We start from the raw sequence: 18,676 nt of genomic DNA, 5'->3' as shown, positions 1-18,676 counted from the left end.
CGGGGCAGGGGGACCCTATGGCCCCAGTACAGTGCCTGGGCTGCAGGAGGAGGAGAAGTCTGTCTGACACGTTTTTTCTTTCCCTCTACAGAAAAAGAGCAAAGACCACTTTGGACTGGAGGGGGATGAGGAGTCCACCATGCTGGAAGACTCCGTGTCTCCAAAGAAGTAAGCCCTCCAGGACCAAGTTAGCTGCCAAACAGAGGTTGATTGGAGAGCAGGCTCCAGCCAAGCTTGCAGCACAGTGTGTCTGGAGGAAGAGCTGCCAGTCCTTTGATAGCAGCTCTCTCACAGAGCTTGGTGCCAGGGCTGTGAGCATCCCTTGACCTGGTATTTCTTCTCATTTCAGGTCAACTGTCTTGCAGCAGCAATTTAATCGTGTAGGCAAGGCGGAGCTGGGTTCAGTGGCCCTGCCAGCCATCATGCGGACAGGGGCTGGAGGGCCAGAAAACTTCCAGGTGGGCACGATGCCACAGCCTCAGCTGCAGATCACCAGTGGCCAGATGCACCGAGGGCACATGCCTCCCCTGGTAAGCGCTCCTATGCCCACCATAGGACACAAATTCTGAAAGGTGCCCATCAGGCTCACCTAGACCCATTCATTTGGGCCCATGGCCTGGTGTTGGCTTGCCGTGAAGAGCAGGGGCTCTGTGCCGCTGGCCTTGTGTGCTTGCTGGCCTGGCTGAGCTGGCGTCCTCCCTCACTGCTCTGCAAACTTGAGCTACACCCTGGCGTTGCACCCTGGCCGGCAGCCACAGCCTCTCCTTCAAGTTGAGCTGCCCCAATCTGCTGTGCCTGGCCAGCCCCACCAATGCTGTGGTTCGCAGCGGAGCCCTGTGCCTGGCTTTGATGTCCCCCATGTCCTCTGCAGCTGGAGAATCCCTTGGAAAAGGCCACGAGGAGGCTGTTTTCTTTGGCCCCGCTCTGCCTGCTGTGGGGCTTGCTGTAAAAGCGTTGTGGGGTCCCACTGCATCTGCTCCCCACTCCCCAAGAACTGGTTAACTGTGAGACTTGCTTGTACCCACAGTGGGATGGGGCATTTCCCAGTGGGAGGTGCACAGGGGAGACCCCCTTTTTCCTAGGTGCATCCCACGTTGTGGAGGCACCTACCTAGAGCACTGTCACCATGTTACACCATGTTGCAGGGGTTTGTGTGAGCCAAACATTTAGCCTAAATTTTGAGCCTGCAATGTACCTCAATCTGTCTCTGTGTTGCAGACTTCAGCCCAGCAAGCCCTGACTGGCACCATCAACTCCAGTATGCAGGCAGTGCATGCAGCTCAGGCCACACTGGACGACTTCGAGACTTTGCCACCCCTCGGGCAGGATGCTGTAAGTGCCGAGTGAAGGTGGAGTGCTGGTGGGGACATTGCTGGAGGTTGTTGGCTGGGCTGAGTGAATCTGGCCGCATTCCCAGGAAAGGTTTCAGCAGCTGCTGGGAAGATCTGCAGCCTGCAAAGAGGTGGGGTTGTATCCCACTCTTGGGGCAGGAGTGGAGGGGACCCTGGATCATGTTGCTTGGTCAGGATGGGCTGGGAAGTTTTGGGTGGTGACAGCTGCTCTTTCCCTCTTTCTTGTCTCCTCTTTTCTGCATCTCCCTGTGTGAACATGAGTGCAGCTACCCACCATCATCTCCTGACCCTGTCCTCCCCATTTCAGGCATCCAAAGCTTGGCGCAAAAACAAGATGGATGAGTCGAAGCATGAGATCCACTCCCAAGTGGATGCTATCACTGCTGGCACAGCCTCAGTGGTCAACCTCACTGCAGGTATGTGGACGGCTGGAGAAGAGGGATGCCCCATTTCTGGAGAAAGTTTGGCCTCTCTTTTCTGGCTGAAGGTCATGGCTCCTGCCTTCCATCAGAGACTGGAGGAGCCAGCCTGCTCCAGCTAGAGCTAAATCAGCCCCAACTGCTGCTAACGTGCATGTAGAGCTGGCCATGCCCCCACAGTTTGCCCTGCCTTTAGATCCCGGCCTGTGGCCAGCCCAGTCCTCCTCCCAGTCCTTGGCTGACCAGCCATCTTCTGGACCAGAAGCATGTTGTCTAGTCCCGCCATAGCTCCGGGCCTGGCCTTGGCATGGTGCAGCTCTTTTTCCCCAGGTTCTCCTGCCCAAACTCAGCTTAGGAGCCAGAGGGTCTCTCCTCCCACTCCCAGGAAGGAGAACCACACCAGTGACAGGCACAGGAATTGTCTTGGAGCATCACTTGAAGCTCATCCCATCCTGACTCATCTCCTCCCTGTGCAGGTGATCCAGCAGACACGGACTACACTGCTGTGGGCTGCGCTGTCACCACCATCTCTTCCAACCTGACGGAGATGTCCAAGGGTGTGAAGCTGCTGGCTGCGCTGATGGAGGATGAGGGAGGCAATGGACGGCAGCTTCTGCAGGCAGCCAAGAACCTGGCGAGCGCTGTCTCTGACCTGCTGAAAACGGCACAGCCTGCCAGCGCTGAGGTGGGGGGCAGGAGGGGCTCTGGGGCCAAGAGGAGGGCGGAAGGCAAGGGGGAACCATTGGGTGAGGTTTTAGGACTTGCTCATGAGCCTGATGTTGATTTTGCCTTGTGCCTTGCAGCCTCGTCAGAATCTCCTGCAGGCTGCTGGTCTCGTGGGCCAGACTAGTGGGGAGCTGCTGCAGCAGATCGGGGAGAGTGACACTGATCCCCGGTTCCAGGTGAGTGCACCCGGTGGCAACCGGCACACCCACTCACTAAAAATCAGCCTTTGCAGAGGACCTGACAGGAGGGCGCCAGGCCAAAGCTCGGTTGGTGACTGGCGGTGACTTTGCTGAGGGGGGCGACAGGCCATTGCTCATCTGTCCTTAGAACCACTGTGATATAATGCCTCTTATCTTGTGGATTCCCATGTAGATCCAAGAAAGCCGGCGTGCTTGGATCCTGACTGCCTCAGACCCAAAGACGGTAAAAGCAGGCTGTAGGCATGGCTTGGTGGTCCCTGCTCTCTCCCGTGTGAGAGATGCTCCTCTGGGAACTGTTAGCTGAACTCTCTGGAGAAGGGCTCTTGTCAAAAAATCTGTTTTTCTGGTGGTTGGCTCTTAGAAGTCCATGCACTCGGGTCGCTACTTGGACGAGCGCTGCTCTGGGAGTCCTCCCTTGCAGCTGCCTTGGCTCCTGCCTGCTGTTTCCTGCCCGTGGGAGCTGCTTGCCTGCCCCCACCAGAGACCCAGGGTGGCTGGAGCCTCATGGGGTGGTTTGTTCTGGCTGAGCTGACTTCCAGCTGGCTTGCTTTCCCACAACTACTCCTCCCAGCACAAGGGAGATAGCATACTGTGCTGGGGAGGAGGATCCAGCTGCAGTACAGACCAAAACAGACGCCAGAAAGAAAGGGTTTCTGTCCATGGCGGCCACATAGCCTCAACATGAGCAGAACAGCCTGGACAGATAGCCAAGGGGAGCAGAAGAGCTAGCACCAGGGCAGGAAGCCATGCTCAGTCACTACAGGGCAGCCCCAAGGGGTGGATTTAGGACCTGGAAGACAATTTGCACACATGCAGCAGAATGCTCTGCCTCGCGGCTGCCAGACCCAAGTGTATCTACTTCCCTCCTTGGGCTCACATGAAGCAGTCTGGGGACTCTGGAGCTGGGTGCATGCACTTTCTGGTTTCCTCTCCTGTCTGGAAAGGTGGTGGGTTGCAGCAGGAGTAGTCTTGGCTTGCAGGAGGTGAGGGGGTGCTGTGACACTTCTGGCTTGGTGGCCGGAGGCTTAACTGTCATGGGGTGTGGGGCCACTCGCTGTGAGCACGCACACGGCAGGAGGACTGCAGGCACTGCAGGCAGAGAGTGCTGCCCTGTGTACCAAGGTTTTTGCCCCAAGCATTTGCTGTCTAGCACTGGTGCTGCCAGTTTTCACTGGCAGCGTGCTGCAGGAGCTAATCCTGAAGGCTGCAGCGTGCTGTCACGCCTGATGCCCTGCAGGAAAGCAGTTTGCCGCCTGCTGGTCGCTGCCTGTTCTGTGCTGGCAGGGCTGTCCCGTGCCTTCCCTGCTGCCCCTGGGGTAGAGGAGGCTGGTTGCTGCGTCATACCTCTCCTTTAGCCCCAGGAATGACAGCAGAGATGTAGCTTCTCACTAACGAGCTAGAAAATAGCGAGCATGCCTGCAGTACAGGTGACCAGTGTGGACAGCATCTCCTGCTCACCTGTTGCTGGTGGGGTGAGCCTGTGGGCCAGCAGCTGCCCCTGGTGTGGCTGTGCCATGGCAGGCTTCTGCCTGCCATTTGGCCGGAGGGGTTTGTAATTTTTTTGCCAATCCACGCAAAGCCAGGCAGTGCTTGCGGTGCCTTGCAGCAGGTTGTTGTTATGGTACAGTCAGGGACTCGGGGCAGGTTGTTGCCTGGGGAGTGGGAAGTGAGTGGGCCATGGGTGTTGGGTGGTGCTGAGTGTTGCCCAAGCTGCTCTGGGCAGTGTTCATGGCCGTGCCACAGTGCAGGCTGCAGCTCGAGGCCAGGTTACAGCCTCACCGCCGGCTATAGCACACCATAGAGATGTGGTCAAGGTGTGGCCAGCCGCTTCAGGTGTTCGGTGCTGCCAGTGCTGGACTGAGTGGATGAAAGGCCCCGAGAGCTCACGTTTCCCCGCTGAATATTTCACGAGAGCTCTGCGGGCTGCCGGTGCTCCTGCTGCCGTGGCTCCCGCGCTGACCCTCTCCGTCCCCCCCAGGACATGCTCATGCAGCTGGCAAAGGCAGTGGCCAGCGCAGCCGCAGCACTGGTGCTCAAAGCCAAGAACGTGGCTCAGAAAACAGAGGACTCGGCCCTGCAGACGCAGGTGATCGCTGCTGCCACCCAGTGTGCCCTCTCCACCTCCCAGCTGGTGGCCTGCACCAAGGTAAGCAGTAAGGTTAACACCTTGCTGGTGGCAGCTCCACGGTGGGGTTGTAGGTGTGCCAGGACCACACGTCCTCAGGCCAGACATTAGGGATCTGGCACCAGAAGCGTGGGCTGCCTCCGGCTGGGGTCCCTGCCACTGTGCCCAAACATTGGATATCCTTTTTGGAGGAGCAGAAGTTGGGGACAGCTGTTCCTGCACAGCTCCTACAAGGAGCACACCATGCTTGCTGCCCAGCCTTTCTCCTCCCCTCCAGGTAGTGGCTCCCACAATCAGCTCCCCAGTCTGCCAGGAGCAGCTGATCGAGGCCGGCAAGTTGGTGGCCAAGTCAGCGGAGGGCTGTGTGGAAGCCTCTAAGGCAGCTACCAATGATGACCAGCTCCTGAAGCAGGTGGGGGTGGCAGCCACGGCCGTCACCCAGGCCCTGAACGACCTGCTGCAGCACATCAAGCAGCACGCCTTGGGCGGGCAGCCCATCGGGCGCTACGACCAGGCCACCGACACCATCCTCAACGTCACTGAGAACATATTCAGCTCCATGGGCGATGCTGGTGAGAGTGGCTGATGGCACCTGGGGCAGAGCACAAGGGATGGGGAGGTATCAGGGAGCCCGTGGGACTTGCTAATGGACTACCCTTCCTTTCTGTCCCAGGGGAAATGGTTCGTCAGGCTCGTATTCTGGCCCAGGCCACATCTGACCTTGTCAATGCCATCAAAGCCGACGCGGAGGGAGAGACAGACCTGGAGAACTCACGCAAGCTGCTGAGCGCAGCCAAGATCCTGGCTGACGCCACCGCCAAGATGGTGGAGGCTGCAAAGGTCAGTGGTGTGGGGGAGGATGGGTGCTGGTTTTTGTCCCCAGCCCTGTCCAATGCAGTCAGCTCGGTGCTGGGGAGGGAACGAGCAGCACCTGGGTGGGGAAGTTGTTCCCAGAGCAAGGGGCTGCATGGAGCCAGGGACCTGTGTAATGGAGTGGGGCTCCTCCTGGAGGTCGTAGCAGAGGAGCTGTTAGCTCTTCTGCTGTTGAGCTCTCCTGGAGAGGCTTTGGGCATCTCCCCAGCACCGTAAGCAGCCGGGCTGCCTTGTGGGGGACTCCCTGGCATCAGGCCAGAGCGCAGCTACTGCTTCAGGAGGACAAGGGACCCTGTAGTCCCTGCAAGGTGTGATGGGTTTCCTTCTTTCTCCAGGGAGCCGCAGCCCACCCAGACAGTGAGGAGCAGCAGCAGCGGCTGCGCGAGGCAGCAGAGGGGCTCCGCATGGCGACCAATGCTGCAGCCCAGAATGCCATCAAGAAGAAACTGGTGCACAAGCTGGAGGTGAGACGTGGGGCAAGGGGCCACAGAGGACAAGGAGGCATGGTCAGTGAGTGACACCTGACCGGGAGCCTCTGCGTTCCTGCACTTTCCAGAGGGATAAAGTCCTTTTCATGTACAGAGTCCATGCTGCCTTCCTCAGAGAGCTCCCCACTGCTCCCTTCCCTTACCTTGTGTGCACCATGTTGCTTTGTCATGCTGGGCATCGAGAGTTCTGGGGAAGCTCCAGTGTTGCAGGTGGAGGCCCAGGAGAAGAAATTTAGGGGCAGCTGAGCCCCAGTGTATGGCAGGGAGGCTCAGGGCAGGCTGCTCCGCCGCCAGAGCTAACCCATGCCTCCCTCTGCCAGCACGCAGCCAAGCAAGCCGCCGCGTCCGCCACCCAGACCATCGCTGCCGCACAGCACGCTGCCTCCTCCAACAAGAACCCTGCTGCACAGCAGCAGCTCGTGCAGAGCTGCAAGGTAAGGGCCCAGGCTGTATCCTGGCATCTCCTGCGCCACCTCTCCCTGTCCCTTCTCCCATCAGCCATGCTGGGCCTCCATGCTTGGCCACAGTGAGCAGGCAGGACCTTCTGGTCCTCACACAGCTCCCCTGGGAGCCGACCTTTTGGTCACTTGTCCTGGATTAGATCTGTCTCCTCTTGACTGAGCCCCTCCGGTGACCCTTCTCTCTGGCAGGTGGTGGCAGAGCAGATCCCGATGCTGGTGCAGGGCGTGCGAGGAAGCCAGTCCCAGCCGGACAGCCCCAGCGCCCAGCTGGCTCTCATTGCTGCCAGCCAGAACTTCCTGCAGGTACCCACGCTGCCCAGAGCCTCCCGTGCCGGCTCTGGCACTACAGCTTTCCTACTGGGAAGCCTGCTGCACATGGGTAGCAGAGAGATACTGCATGTTCATCCCCTTCTCATTGCTTTTTCTTTTGGCCCGTCAGCCTGGTGGGAAGATGGTAGCTGCAGCCAAGGCCACTGTCCCCACCATCACAGACCAAGCCTCTGCGATGCAGCTCAGCCAGTGTGCCAAGAACTTGGCCGCAGCTCTGGCTGAGCTCCGCACTGCTGCCCAGAAGGTGAGAGGCTGGGTCCCGTCCTGCGGTGGGACCCTGGCTGTGCAGAGCACGGGGAAACAGTGGGGACGGCCCGGTGCCAGGTCATGATCTCTGCCATGGCAGGGTGAGCTCAGCGGTCGCCTCACTCACCTTCCCTTCTGTCCCATCGCAGGCTCAGGAGGCGTGTGGACCCCTGGAGATAGACTCTGCACTGGGTCTGGTGCAGAGCCTGGAGAGGGACTTGCAGGAAGCCAAGGCAGCTGCCCGCGATGGCAAGCTCAAGCCTCTGCCGGGAGAGACGGTGAGGACGCAGGAAAGGGCAGTGCAGGGTTGTGTGGGGTGGGCACTGGGGTGGAGGAGCCATGGGATGGAGGCTGGAGGTACAACCCACCAGCATATCCCTGCTTATCTCTCCGCAGATGGAGAAGTGTGCCCAGGACCTGGGGAACAGCACGAAAGCTGTCAGCTCCGCCATTGCTCACCTCCTGGGAGAGGTGGCCCAGGGCAATGAGAACTACACAGGTACCAGCCTCCGCAGCAGGGCTGGGAGGGGGGACGGGGCCGTGCCAGCAGCCACTGACCTCTCCATCCCCCCAGGGATCGCTGCCCGAGAGGTGGCCCAGGCCCTGCGCTCGCTCAGCCAGGCCGCCCGTGGCGTGGCAGCCAGCACCCCTGACCCACAGGCACAGAGCGCCATGCTGGAGTGCGCCAGCGACGTCATGGATAAAGCCAACAACCTCATCGAGGAGGCGCGGAAAGCGGTGGCCAAGCCTGGTGATCCAGAGAGCCAGCAGCGCCTGGCCCAGGTGGGGAGAATGGGTACCCTGGTGTTGCCCGTCAGCCCGTGGGAAGGGCATGAAGCTGGTTGGTGGACGGTGACCGCTCTTTGCTTCTCTGCAGGTGGCCAAGGCAGTGTCGCAGGCCCTGAGCCGCTGCGTTAACTGCCTGCCGGGGCAGCGAGACGTGGACGCTGCCATCCGCATGGTGGGAGAGGCCAGCAAGAAGCTGCTGGCGGATTCGGTGAGCTGAGCCGGGGTGGGAGGGGAAGGGGGAAACCTTGTAGGGATGCAAGCCGGTCCATCTACACCGGGTTCCTCTGTAGCATATCCCCAAGTATGTGCCAGGCTTTCATCCTCCGTCTTTATCCTCACTGCCTCTCCTAACCCCTTTTCCTGCTTCCAGTTCCCTCCCAGCACCAAGAGCTTCCAGGAGGCGCAGAGCCAGCTGAACCAGGCAGCCGCAGGGCTCAACCAGTCTGCCAACGAGCTGGTGCAGGCGTCACGTGGCACCCCTCAAGACCTGGCCAAGTCCTCTGGCAAATTTGGGCAGGACTTCAATGAGTTCCTGCAGGCAGGAGTGGAGATGGCCAGCCAGTCTCCGGTGAGAGCAAACACCTGTTGGGGGATCCTTGGTAGAGTGAGAGGTTTGGGGTGCCTGGGAGGGCGACTGACCGCGGGCATGGTGGCCAGACACCAGTGGTTAGGGTGGTTGTGGCCAACACAGCTGGTGAGATGGGATCTGGAGCTGTGCAAAACTGCAGCAGCAGGGAGAGAGTGGCTTGGGTTTGTCCAGCAAGTGTTGCTGCTGTATCCTTGCTGTTGGCAGATGAGTTAGATGAAGGAAACTGGCTCAGCTTGAAAACCACTGGAGAAGACCCAGGGTGGGCGTGGAGTTTGGAAACTGCTGCATGTAACTCTTCTTGGCTTCTTTCAGAATAAGGAAGACCAGGCACAGGTGGTGTCGAACTTGAAGAGCATCTCCATGTCCTCCAGCAAGCTCCTGCTGGCTGCAAAGGCTCTCTCTGCCGACCCCGCGGCCCCCAACCTCAAGAATCAGCTGGCAGCAGCAGCACGGTAGGGGGAACCGCTCCCTGTGAGCTGTTTGCTGTAGCGTGAGTCCAGGTGGCGGAGCTGGCGTTGATCGCTGGGGTCTTTCTCCCCTGTTCCCGGCAGGGCTGTGACCGACAGCATTAACCAGCTGATCACCATGTGCACCCAGCAGGCGCCGGGCCAGAAGGAGTGCGATAACGCCCTGCGGGAGCTGGAGGTGAGAAGCCACATAGTGACGAGGCAGTGGAGGGGCTGAGGTGGCTGTGTGCTGAGATGGTGGGGAGTAGGGAGCTGTACCCCGCCGTGAGGGGCAGGAGGGAAGGAGGGAGCAAAGAGGAGGTGCAAGTGGAGGGCGCGGACCCTTCCCTTGGATGTGACACCTGTGTCCCTACAGACAGTGAAGGAGCTGTTGGAGAACCCCACCCAGACTGTCAACGATATGTCCTACTTCAACTGCCTTGACAGCGTTATGGAGAATTCCAAGGTGAGTCCTGAGCTGGAGGTGGAGGTCTGGGGAAGGATTGGGGAGGTTTGGGAAGGATGTCGGGACAAAGAGAAAGGTGGTTCCTCCCGTGTTGATGAAGCACAGTTTGCTCTGAGCCTGGGAGCACAGTGAGGGAGCAGGAGGTGGTCTCTAACCGATACCCGGTGTGTCATGTAGGTGCTAGGCGAGTCCATGGCTGGCATCTCCCAGAACGCCAAGAACAGCAAACTGCCCGAGTTCGGCGACTCCATCAGTGCCGCCTCCAAAGCTCTCTGCGGCCTCACGGAGGCAGCCGCCCAGGTGAGACATGCTTGGTCCCAGCCCTGAGCATTACCCCTGGTGCATAGTTGCTGTATGTGCCTCTCCCCTGCCCCTCAAAGCCTGGCCCTGTGGTGTGGAGTTGCCAGCCTACTCTGCAGCCCATGCCTGCTCTGAGCCTCTCCCCTGTGCATGAGCTCTCACTACCTCTCTCGTGCTCCTAGGCTGCCTACCTCGTGGGGGTCTCGGACCCCAACAGCCAGGCTGGACAGCAAGGCTTGGTAGACCCCACTCAGTTCGCCAGAGCTAACCAAGCCATCCAGATGGCCTGCCAGAACCTCGTGGACCCTGCCTGCACCCAGTCCCAGGTGAGTATGAGCTGGAGCATCACTATGGGCATTTTCCTGCACGAAGGGGAGAGAGCGTGAAGCTAGTTGGAAGAGCTGCAACCCAGAAGTTGGCCAAGATTATGGCTTGTGTCTCATCAGACCCCATCAGCTGTACTGGGAACCAGCTGGCAGCTTTGGTGCTATGGTGGCAGTCCAGATGGGGGGCTGTATGGTTGTGCAGGACCTTGGTGATCTTTCTTGGGTCCCAAGAGGGACCTCTGTGCTCACTGGTGGCCCACGTGGAGCTGCGGAGATGGGGAGTCATGGTGGATCCTGCCTCACCTTGCTCTTCCCTGCAGGTGCTGTCAGCAGCCACTATCGTAGCGAAGCACACCTCGGCCCTGTGCAACACGTGCCGCCTGGCCTCCTCCCGCACCGCCAACCCTGTGGCCAAGCGCCAGTTTGTCCAGTCAGCCAAGGAGGTGGCCAACAGCACAGCCAACCTGGTGAAGACCATCAAGGTGAGGTCTCCCTGCTGGGGTACTGTGGTGGGGATGGGATTTAGGACACGGTGGGAGTTGGATAACTGCTCTGGTCTCTCTGCACCAGGCCCTGGATGGCGAGTTCAATGAGGAGAACCGGGAGCGGTGCCGTGCTGCCACCGCCCCTCTCATAGAGGCTGTGGATAACCTGACGGCCTTTGCCTCCAACCCGGAGTTTGCCACCGTTCCTGCCCAGATCAGCCCAGAGGTGGGATGCTGCAGGGGCAGGGAGCATGTGGCCTGGCTCTGACGGGGGCTGCTGTAGGGTGGGGAGGAGCTGTGCCTCCCCTGAGCTTGGGATGGAGTCCCAGTGTGGGGCTGGTGCCTTGTGGGGGTGTGATGGGGAGATGGCAGCAAGCCCTGGGGCTTCGAGGGGATGTGCCGGCAGGGAGGATCCTGGGAGAGGGAGTGAATTCCCATGCACAGTGCCTTGCCTCACCAGCCTGTTGTCTCCCTCTGCAGGGGCGCAGAGCCATGGAGCCCATCGTCTCTTCAGCCAAGACCATGCTGGAGAGCTCTGCTGGCCTCATCCAGACCGCCCGCTCTCTGGCTGTCAACCCCAAGGACCCGCCACAGTGGTCAGTGCTGGCTGGCCACTCTCGCACTGTCTCAGATTCCATCAAGAAGCTGATCACCAACATGAGGTGAGCAGAGTCCTGCCCACTTGGCTGTGGCCCTCTCCCTGCTGGCAGGTACCCCTTCTCTGAGTGACCATCACTGGGGACGGAAGATGCTGTCCCTCCTGTCCTGCACGTGAGCTGCTCCAGCCCTGCCGTGGGTTGATGGGAACATGTGCTGGTGTGCCTGGGCCCTATGACGCTGGGTTGCCCCAAACCCCAGGAGAGGGGTCCTGCCCCTCACCGGCACCAGCCGAGGCTGGGGACAAAGACACCTGCCAACACTGGTCTGATCCATCATGTCATGCAGGGACAAAGCTCCAGGACAGCGGGAGTGTGATGAGGCCATCGAGGTCCTGAACAGATGCATGCGGGAGGTGGACCAGGCTTCTCTCGCTGCCATCAGCCAGCAGCTGGCTCCTCGAGAAGACATCTCCCAGGAGGTGGGTCAGGGGCGCGCTGCTGCAAGCTTAATGGGGGCGAGTGTCCTTCCCCCCAGCTCCCAGCAGCATGGGGTGACTCCAGCCCTGCTGCAGCCTCATGCAACACCCTCTCTTTGCAACAGGCTTTGCACAACCAGATGATCACGGCTGTTCAGGAGATCAGCAACCTGATTGAGCCCGTGGCCAGCGCGGCACGGGCCGAGGCCTCACAGCTGGGGCACAAGGTAACACAGAAATGGGGACAGGGAGCTGCTGCTGAGGCAGTCAGTGTGTGTGGAGGAGCTCATGGCAGGAGGAGAGGCACAAGGTAGCTGGGGCTGGAAGCTGCTGGTGCTGATGGTGCTCTTCCCTAGGTGTCCCAGATGGCTCAGTACTTTGAGCCGCTCATTATGGCGGCTATCGGCGCTGCCTCCAAAACGCCCAACCACCAGCAGCAGATGAACCTCCTGGACCAGACCAAAACGCTGGCTGAGTCTGCCTTGCAGATGCTGTACACAGCCAAGGAGGCTGGTGGGAACCCCAAGGTGAGCGGGAGGGGCACATGTCAGGAGCGTGCTCCCCTTCATGTGTGGGTGCTGCGTGGTGCACACGGGTGTGCCAGACACGGAAACCCAGGTCAGGTGTGCAGCATTCCTGTCGGGAGGGGAGCTGCTGCCCGCCTTCCCTCACTCTGCCTTGTCTTTGCAGCAAGCTGCACACACCCAGGAGGCTCTGGAGGAGGCCGTGCAGATGATGAAGGAAGCAGTGGAGGACCTGACCACCACCCTGAATGAGGCAGCCAGTGCTGCAGGTGTTGTGGGGGGTATGGTGGACTCCATCACCCAGGCCATCAACCAGGTGAGGGGAGCATGGAGAGGACCTGGCCAGGGCTGGGGGTGAGAGAGAGGAAGAGCCAGGGTCAGGCCCTACAAGGTCTTTGGACTGCAGCTGGAGCCAGGGTCTCCTGATGGTCTCTTGCAGCTGGACGAGGGGCCAATGGGTGAGCCAGAGGGGACCTTTGTGGACTACCAGACCACGATGGTGAAGACAGCCAAGGCCATCGCAGTGACTGTGCAGGAGATGGTGGGTGCAAGCAAGCCTGTCACTGCAGAAAGCACTGCCTGCCACCCAGGCAGGGTGAATGCTCTCCTTGCCTGCCCATCCCAGTGCAGGGCCCCTCTAACTCTTGCTCTTCTTCCATCGGCAGGTCACCAAATCCACCACCAACCCGGACGAGCTGGGCACTCTGGCCAACCAGCTCACCAACGACTACGGGCAGCTGGCACAAGAGGCCAAGCCGGCTGCCCTCACCGCTGAGAACGAGGAGGTGCGAGCATAGGGGAGAGTGCTGGAGTGTGCTGCAGGGCAGCACAGGGTCTGCTGAGTGTGAGAGCAGAGGACGGGGGCACTCAAACCTCCTGTTGGAGCTGCGGGCAGGCAGCATTCACACCTCGCCTGCAATATGGTGTGGAAACATGGAGTAAATCTGTGTTTCCTTTTTCCACCTCCTGAGTGGGAGGATTGGGAGAGAAGAGCTGGGTGGGGGTGGCTGGTGTTTCCTGGTGGGTATCATGGATGCAGGGCTTAGTTCCCTGCTGGATCTCTCACGCATGTGTTCCCCTCCAGATCGGGTCCCACATCAAGCGCCGGGTGCAGGAGCTGGGTCATGGCTGCGCTGCTCTCGTCACCAAGGCTGGAGCCCTGCAGTGCAGCCCCAGTGATGCCTACACCAAGAAGGAGCTGATAGAGAGTGCGCGCAAAGTTTCCGAGAAGGTGAGCAGCCCAGAGAGGGGCAATGGCGTGGCCAGGTGGGAGGGGTGCTGGACTGAGCCATGTGCCCTTGGAGCTGCCACTCTTGGTTCTCCCCTGGTCCTGTTGGCTCTGTTGGCTCACTCAGCCATGCTCGCCCTGCGCAGCTGGTGAGGTGGAGGATGGATCCCCCTCTCCAGGCACCATAACAGCAGCTGGTGCTGTGATGGGTGTAATGTTCAGGTGCTGCCTGTTGATGTGTGATGATGGCCTGCCAGGGGAGACTGAGTTACACACTGGTGGCAGCCCAGGGCTCTCCAAACTGGCTCTTGCAGTGGTGGCCGGTAGCATTTGCTGTGTCTCCGGCCAAGCCTGTAGCTCGTGCTGAGTGATTGATCTCCCCTTCATCTTTTGCTGGTGTGGTGGAAAGCATCCTGTCCACCAGTCAATCTAAAAAACATAATTCTGAATAACACGTGAAAACATGGCTAAAAAACTCTAGTTGATAAAGCAGCAATAGAGCGGCAAGGCTTGTAAGCAAGAGTACAAAAGCAAAACATTTGTTCAGAGTGCCTGGCATGTGCTTGCACGCTCGGGACCTTCTTCAGGTCCTTCCTTTTCAAGATTGCTTTTCATCAGGAAACGTGTTCTTCTATGAGTGCTTGCCCATATGCAGAAATTGAGTTTAGCAGCTAAAGGAATGAGCTGTGATATTCTGATGCCCATCATACAAACCTTATTCATTTGGAAACTAGCAGAGTCCCGTATCTCCTGGACCCCCAAACACAACAGGTACAGGGTGAAAATTAAAAAAATAGAAGCTAAGAAGGGGTGTCCAGACCACATGATTCCCAATTCACCTCCTTGGTGTGAAGTGGCTCCATCCCGGGAGGTGTCGGAGGATGTGTGTGGTGGGGGATTGCCTGAACCTGCTCTGCTCCCCAGTCACCCTACTTGCACCCTGCAGGTTTCTCACGTGCTGGCAGCCCTGCAGGCTGGGAACCGTGGGACGCAGGCCTGCATCACAGCCGCCAGCGCTGTCTCTGGCATCATTGCTGACCTCGACACCACCATCATGTTTGCCACAGCAGGAACCCTCAACCGGGAGAACTCAGAGACCTTTGCTGACCACAGGTACCCGGGCACCTCATCTGGCCTCTGCTCAGCCAGAGATGGGGGCAGGGGTCAGGCCATGTCCTGTGGTCTCCCATCTTTCTGAGCTGTGGACCAGCTCCAATGAGAGCTGCAAGTTCAGGTCACGCTGGCTCTGTTTCCCCACCAGCTTGTACATACAGAAGGCAGGGTCCACAGTCTCTCTACACCCGCAAGGATCATGTGTGCGTGTAGAGGGCTGTGTCCTCTCTGACTCCCTTCTTCTCCCCAGGGAGGGCATCTTGAAGACAGCCAAGGCACTGGTGGAGGACACCAAGGTGCTGGTGCAGAATGCCACGGCCAGCCAGGAGAAGCTAGCCCAGGCTGCCCAGTCCTCTGTGTCCACCATCACCCGCCTGGCGGAGGTGGTGAAACTGGGTGCCGCCAGCCTGGGATCTGAAGACCCGGAGACTCAGGTGGGTCGGGAGGTGTGGGGTGAAGCAAGCTCATAGCTTGCTTGAAGGGGCTGGGGGTTGAAGGTGTTGTATGATGCTCTGGGCTGGATTCTGCGTGTCAGGGAGAGGGCTGGCTGGGCTTTGGCTTGTGCTGCATGTGCTGTATATTGTGTACGTATATACTGTGTGTCCTGGAGTGCCCAGATCTCTTGAGTGTGACGGTAGCCAAGCAGTTGTCCTTGTCTTGCTCTCCCCAGGTAGTCCTGATCAATGCTGTGAAGGATGTGGCCAAGGCACTTGGAGACCTGATCGGTGCCACCAAAGCAGCTGCTGGCAAAGCTGGAGATGACCCAGCTGTCTACCAGCTGAAGAACTCTGCCAAGGTCTGAGCTGGGCGTGATGGGAAGGAGGGGATGGGGCAGGAGGGGCTGGAGGAAGAGCAGTGGGGCTTCTCTCCCTGTCTGAGGGCAGGAGGACAACTGGGGGGCAGTCAGAGAAAGGCGGGGGAGGAAAGGGCACAAGGGATGAGGCACAACATGCAGAGGAGGCATTGTTGGGAGGCCAAGATGAGGTGGTGTGAGTGTAGTATGGGGACAGGGCCATTTTGGACCAAACCATGAGGGAGGAACAGGTGCCAGCAGTAGCCCCAAACCTTGCATGGGTCTTCACTTGGCTCTTCTCCCTTCCACAGGTGATGGTGACGAACGTCACTTCCTTGCTGAAGACAGTGAAGGCTGTTGAGGACGAGGCCACGAAGGGGACGCGGGCACTGGAGGCCACAATAGAGCACATACGCCAGGAGCTGGCAGTGAGTACAGCCACGGTGCCCTGGCTGCTGTCCCTCCTGCCGACTGCCCCACACCTCACCACTGCCTCTCGCCTTGCAGGTCTTCTCCTCCCCTGTGCCTCCCGCCAAGGTCTCTACCCCAGAGGACTTCATCCGTATGACAAAAGGCATCACAATGGCCACAGCCAAAGCGGTGGCTGCTGGCAACTCCTGTCGGCAGGAGGATGTCATTGCCACAGCCAACCTGAGCCGCCGCGCCATCGCGGATATGCTGCGCGCCTGCAAGGTGGGGCGGGCGGGGGACATGGGTCTTGCACGGGTTTGTGGGTGGCTGGGGTGCTGGCAGGGATGGTGCTGGATATGAATCGGGGCTTCCCTGTCTCCGGGTTTCAGGAAGCCGCCTACCACCCGGAGGTGAGTGGGGACGTGCGGCAGCGTGCGCTGCGCTTCGGCAAGGAGTGTGCCGATGGCTACCTGGAGCTGCTGGAGCACGTGCTGGTGGTGAGTGTCCCTACCCTGGTTCCCAGGGTGCTCCCCAAATCCCCAAGGTCCTCTGGGCTCTGCACCTCCTCCCACTGAGGTCTTTGCACGGTCCCCTTCGCTGCCCGTGCCCGCACAGCACATGGCTGAGCCCTGACCACGGAAGCAGATTTTAGAGAGATGAACAGGCTCTGAAGAAAGGTATTTGGCTAACAACAGATGGAGATCTGACCATAAACAGATGAAGGCTGGAAATTCAACAACATGAGAGCAAAATCCTGAAGCAGTTTCCAGTAGAAGTGGTGGGAGTGAGAAACTTCAGGCACTGTAACCCCAGAGCTTGTTAAGCTCACCAGAGTGTGGGAGACAGACAGCACCCGCGATAGCAGAGGTGATGACCACAAGCACCAGCTGCACCCTTTTGATCTGGTGATTCCTGAGTCCTTCCCAGGACTTCAGCTGGCTGCTTTGATTAGCTGTCCTACAAGATGAGTGTAGTTTACAAGAAGCATAATAAGACCATAGAGTGGTAGAAAGGATCCAGTGAGGTCCTTCCAGTGGTTTGCATTCTTGGCAAGCTCACAGAGGTAGTCAGGGGTGCTGGAGAGATGCGCAGACCCAGCCTGCAGAGCTGCGAGAGCCCTCGAGCTGGGGTCAGGACAAAGATCGAGGGTGAGTCAGCTCTGTGGCAAGGTTTCACTAAAGTGGTTAGAAGGGCTTGGTGAGAGTCTGCCATTCAAGTTCACCAGGTACAAGGCGGTTGAGCTCAGGCTGTGGTTTCCTGCAGGGAAAGCCCCTTTAAGGCAGAGGGTAACCAGCACTGGCAGCACAGTGGCTAGAAATTGAAGCTGGGCAGAGAGAATGTCAAAGGGTGTTTTTATCCAAAGGAGGTAACCACCGGGGTGCAGTTCCAAGGAAAGCAGTGAGTTTTCCATCCTCTGCATCTAGATCAAATGTCTGAAAGATGCTTTAGCCACAGGTAAAGTCAGGGCAGTGAAGGCTGGAGTGCTGAGGAGAAATTCTCTGGCTGACCTGTTGTTAACAGGTAATCGGGCTGATGACTTAGTGTAGCAGTGCCCGAGGTCAGCCCACTTGCAGGAACATGCTATTCTGCTGTGTTTTGGGTGTAACCATCCAGATGCAGTGTGATGTCTCTTGAATATAACATTGGTACATCCCATGAAATGTTTACTGGAGGTGCATCATAGCTGCCTGGGTGCCTTCAGCTCCAGACAAACACCATTTAGCAGTTTTAAACACGTTTTCAAGAGCAGAGAGTGGACTTACGTGGCATTTGGTCTGGATGCGCTTATGAGGGTAAACCAGCCATCGCTGCGTGCCACCAGCTCAGGGACTCCGAACCACATGCAGCATCAGTGACTTCACTGGGATGGTCCCACGCAACTCCTGGGTAAAGCCATGACACACACACACCCCCCACCCCCGCCCAGCCACCACAGCACTCTGGTCTGTGAAGACAGGAACGAAGCTCATGGGTCCCATTTATCAGAGGGCAGCAGGTTCCTGCAAAGCCGCAAGCAGGAAGGATGTAGGGGAATGGGAGGGGAGATGGTGGATGCGATGCTGCCTTGCTCCCCAGCAGCAGCAAGTCCATTGCTGTACACTGGGTCCCCATGGGAAGCAGTGCCTTGCACGGAGCGTGTGCAAGCATGGCTAGGGTTCAAGAAAGAGAGTTGTTTGACTCAGGATGGAAAACGTAGCTCGCAGCAGAGGAGTGGGAAAGTCTGCATATTTCACTGGGGAGGGGAAGGAACTTGAACCTCCATGGGGACTTGGTGTGTGGTAACGATAGGTCTCTCCCTCCAAAAGCAGAGAGATCCCATGACTGAAAACTGCAGTGAAGCAATTCATTGTGGGAGGAATAAGGTGTAAAGGGGTACGAGCAAGAGAGCGGCTCGATGGCTGCTCTGGGTATAGGTGGCTTCTCCAGCTGTGGGAGCCTCATCCCACATCCAGTGTCCCAGCTCCCCAGCCCTGCGAGGCTGGAGTGTGAGCTAATGATGGCAGCACAGCTCCCCACCCAGGACCTCTGATCCTTCATTCCCACCTCTCCTCTTGGCTGCCCTTCACCCCTCACCGGAGAGCACCCACCTTCCCCTGCCCTCCCCATGCCCCCCATCCCCAGCACCTGCGTGTCCCAGCCAGGGCGTTCACTGCTTTCTTCTCTTTCTTCTCCCTCCCTCCCTGTCAGCCGGTGAGTAAGGCGACATTGGGGTGCCTGCTGGTGTCTAACCTCAGCATGAGCCTTGCTCACGGTGTGTCTGCGTGCCCAGCCCAGTGCTGGGGTGGCACTTGCGTGTGTCCGCAGGGACCCCAGGGTCCGTGTGTGTGCGTGTGTACTCACACCCGCTCTAGCTGATGGGCAGCTGCTGCCTGTGCGGTGCGAGTCGGGCCAGCGGTGAGCTCTGCTTGTG

The 18,676-nt window shown here is 59.0% G+C and overlaps 1 protein-coding gene across 4 annotated transcripts in view; it reads left to right on the top strand.

Moving 5' to 3' along the window:
- Window positions 1-18,676, top strand: part of TLN1 (talin 1) — a 35,405-nt gene that overhangs the window by 12,119 nt on the left and 4,610 nt on the right. For all 4 annotated transcript variants that reach the window (XM_074856759.1, XM_074856762.1, XM_074856763.1 and 1 more), the window contains exons 12-50: window positions 92-168; window positions 350-530; window positions 1,219-1,332; window positions 1,660-1,768; window positions 2,248-2,456; window positions 2,575-2,673; window positions 4,676-4,843; window positions 5,100-5,394; window positions 5,496-5,662; window positions 6,031-6,159; window positions 6,504-6,617; window positions 6,834-6,947; window positions 7,084-7,218; window positions 7,370-7,498; window positions 7,617-7,719; window positions 7,795-8,003; window positions 8,098-8,217; window positions 8,380-8,577; window positions 8,911-9,050; window positions 9,150-9,243; window positions 9,421-9,510; window positions 9,688-9,810; window positions 9,993-10,136; window positions 10,457-10,618; window positions 10,707-10,847; window positions 11,102-11,283; window positions 11,567-11,699; window positions 11,822-11,923; window positions 12,053-12,223; window positions 12,387-12,536; window positions 12,660-12,761; window positions 12,886-13,005; window positions 13,305-13,451; window positions 14,395-14,561; window positions 14,812-14,995; window positions 15,232-15,357; window positions 15,666-15,782; window positions 15,862-16,047; window positions 16,155-16,262. In XM_074856759.1, coding sequence (XP_074712860.1) covers window positions 92-168; window positions 350-530; window positions 1,219-1,332; window positions 1,660-1,768; window positions 2,248-2,456; window positions 2,575-2,673; window positions 4,676-4,843; window positions 5,100-5,394; window positions 5,496-5,662; window positions 6,031-6,159; window positions 6,504-6,617; window positions 6,834-6,947; window positions 7,084-7,218; window positions 7,370-7,498; window positions 7,617-7,719; window positions 7,795-8,003; window positions 8,098-8,217; window positions 8,380-8,577; window positions 8,911-9,050; window positions 9,150-9,243; window positions 9,421-9,510; window positions 9,688-9,810; window positions 9,993-10,136; window positions 10,457-10,618; window positions 10,707-10,847; window positions 11,102-11,283; window positions 11,567-11,699; window positions 11,822-11,923; window positions 12,053-12,223; window positions 12,387-12,536; window positions 12,660-12,761; window positions 12,886-13,005; window positions 13,305-13,451; window positions 14,395-14,561; window positions 14,812-14,995; window positions 15,232-15,357; window positions 15,666-15,782; window positions 15,862-16,047; window positions 16,155-16,262 — 5,559 coding nt within the window. The remainder of the gene's footprint in view (window positions 1-91; window positions 169-349; window positions 531-1,218; window positions 1,333-1,659; window positions 1,769-2,247; window positions 2,457-2,574; window positions 2,674-4,675; window positions 4,844-5,099; window positions 5,395-5,495; window positions 5,663-6,030; window positions 6,160-6,503; window positions 6,618-6,833; window positions 6,948-7,083; window positions 7,219-7,369; window positions 7,499-7,616; window positions 7,720-7,794; window positions 8,004-8,097; window positions 8,218-8,379; window positions 8,578-8,910; window positions 9,051-9,149; window positions 9,244-9,420; window positions 9,511-9,687; window positions 9,811-9,992; window positions 10,137-10,456; window positions 10,619-10,706; window positions 10,848-11,101; window positions 11,284-11,566; window positions 11,700-11,821; window positions 11,924-12,052; window positions 12,224-12,386; window positions 12,537-12,659; window positions 12,762-12,885; window positions 13,006-13,304; window positions 13,452-14,394; window positions 14,562-14,811; window positions 14,996-15,231; window positions 15,358-15,665; window positions 15,783-15,861; window positions 16,048-16,154; window positions 16,263-18,676) is intronic.

Source organism: Strix uralensis, chromosome Z (assembly GCF_047716275.1).
Source record: "Strix uralensis isolate ZFMK-TIS-50842 chromosome Z, bStrUra1, whole genome shotgun sequence".
In the NCBI taxonomy this organism is placed as follows: domain Eukaryota; kingdom Metazoa; phylum Chordata; class Aves; order Strigiformes; family Strigidae; genus Strix; species Strix uralensis.
Note: the sequence above shows the minus strand (reverse complement) of the source record. Positions and strands in the feature narration are given on the sequence as shown.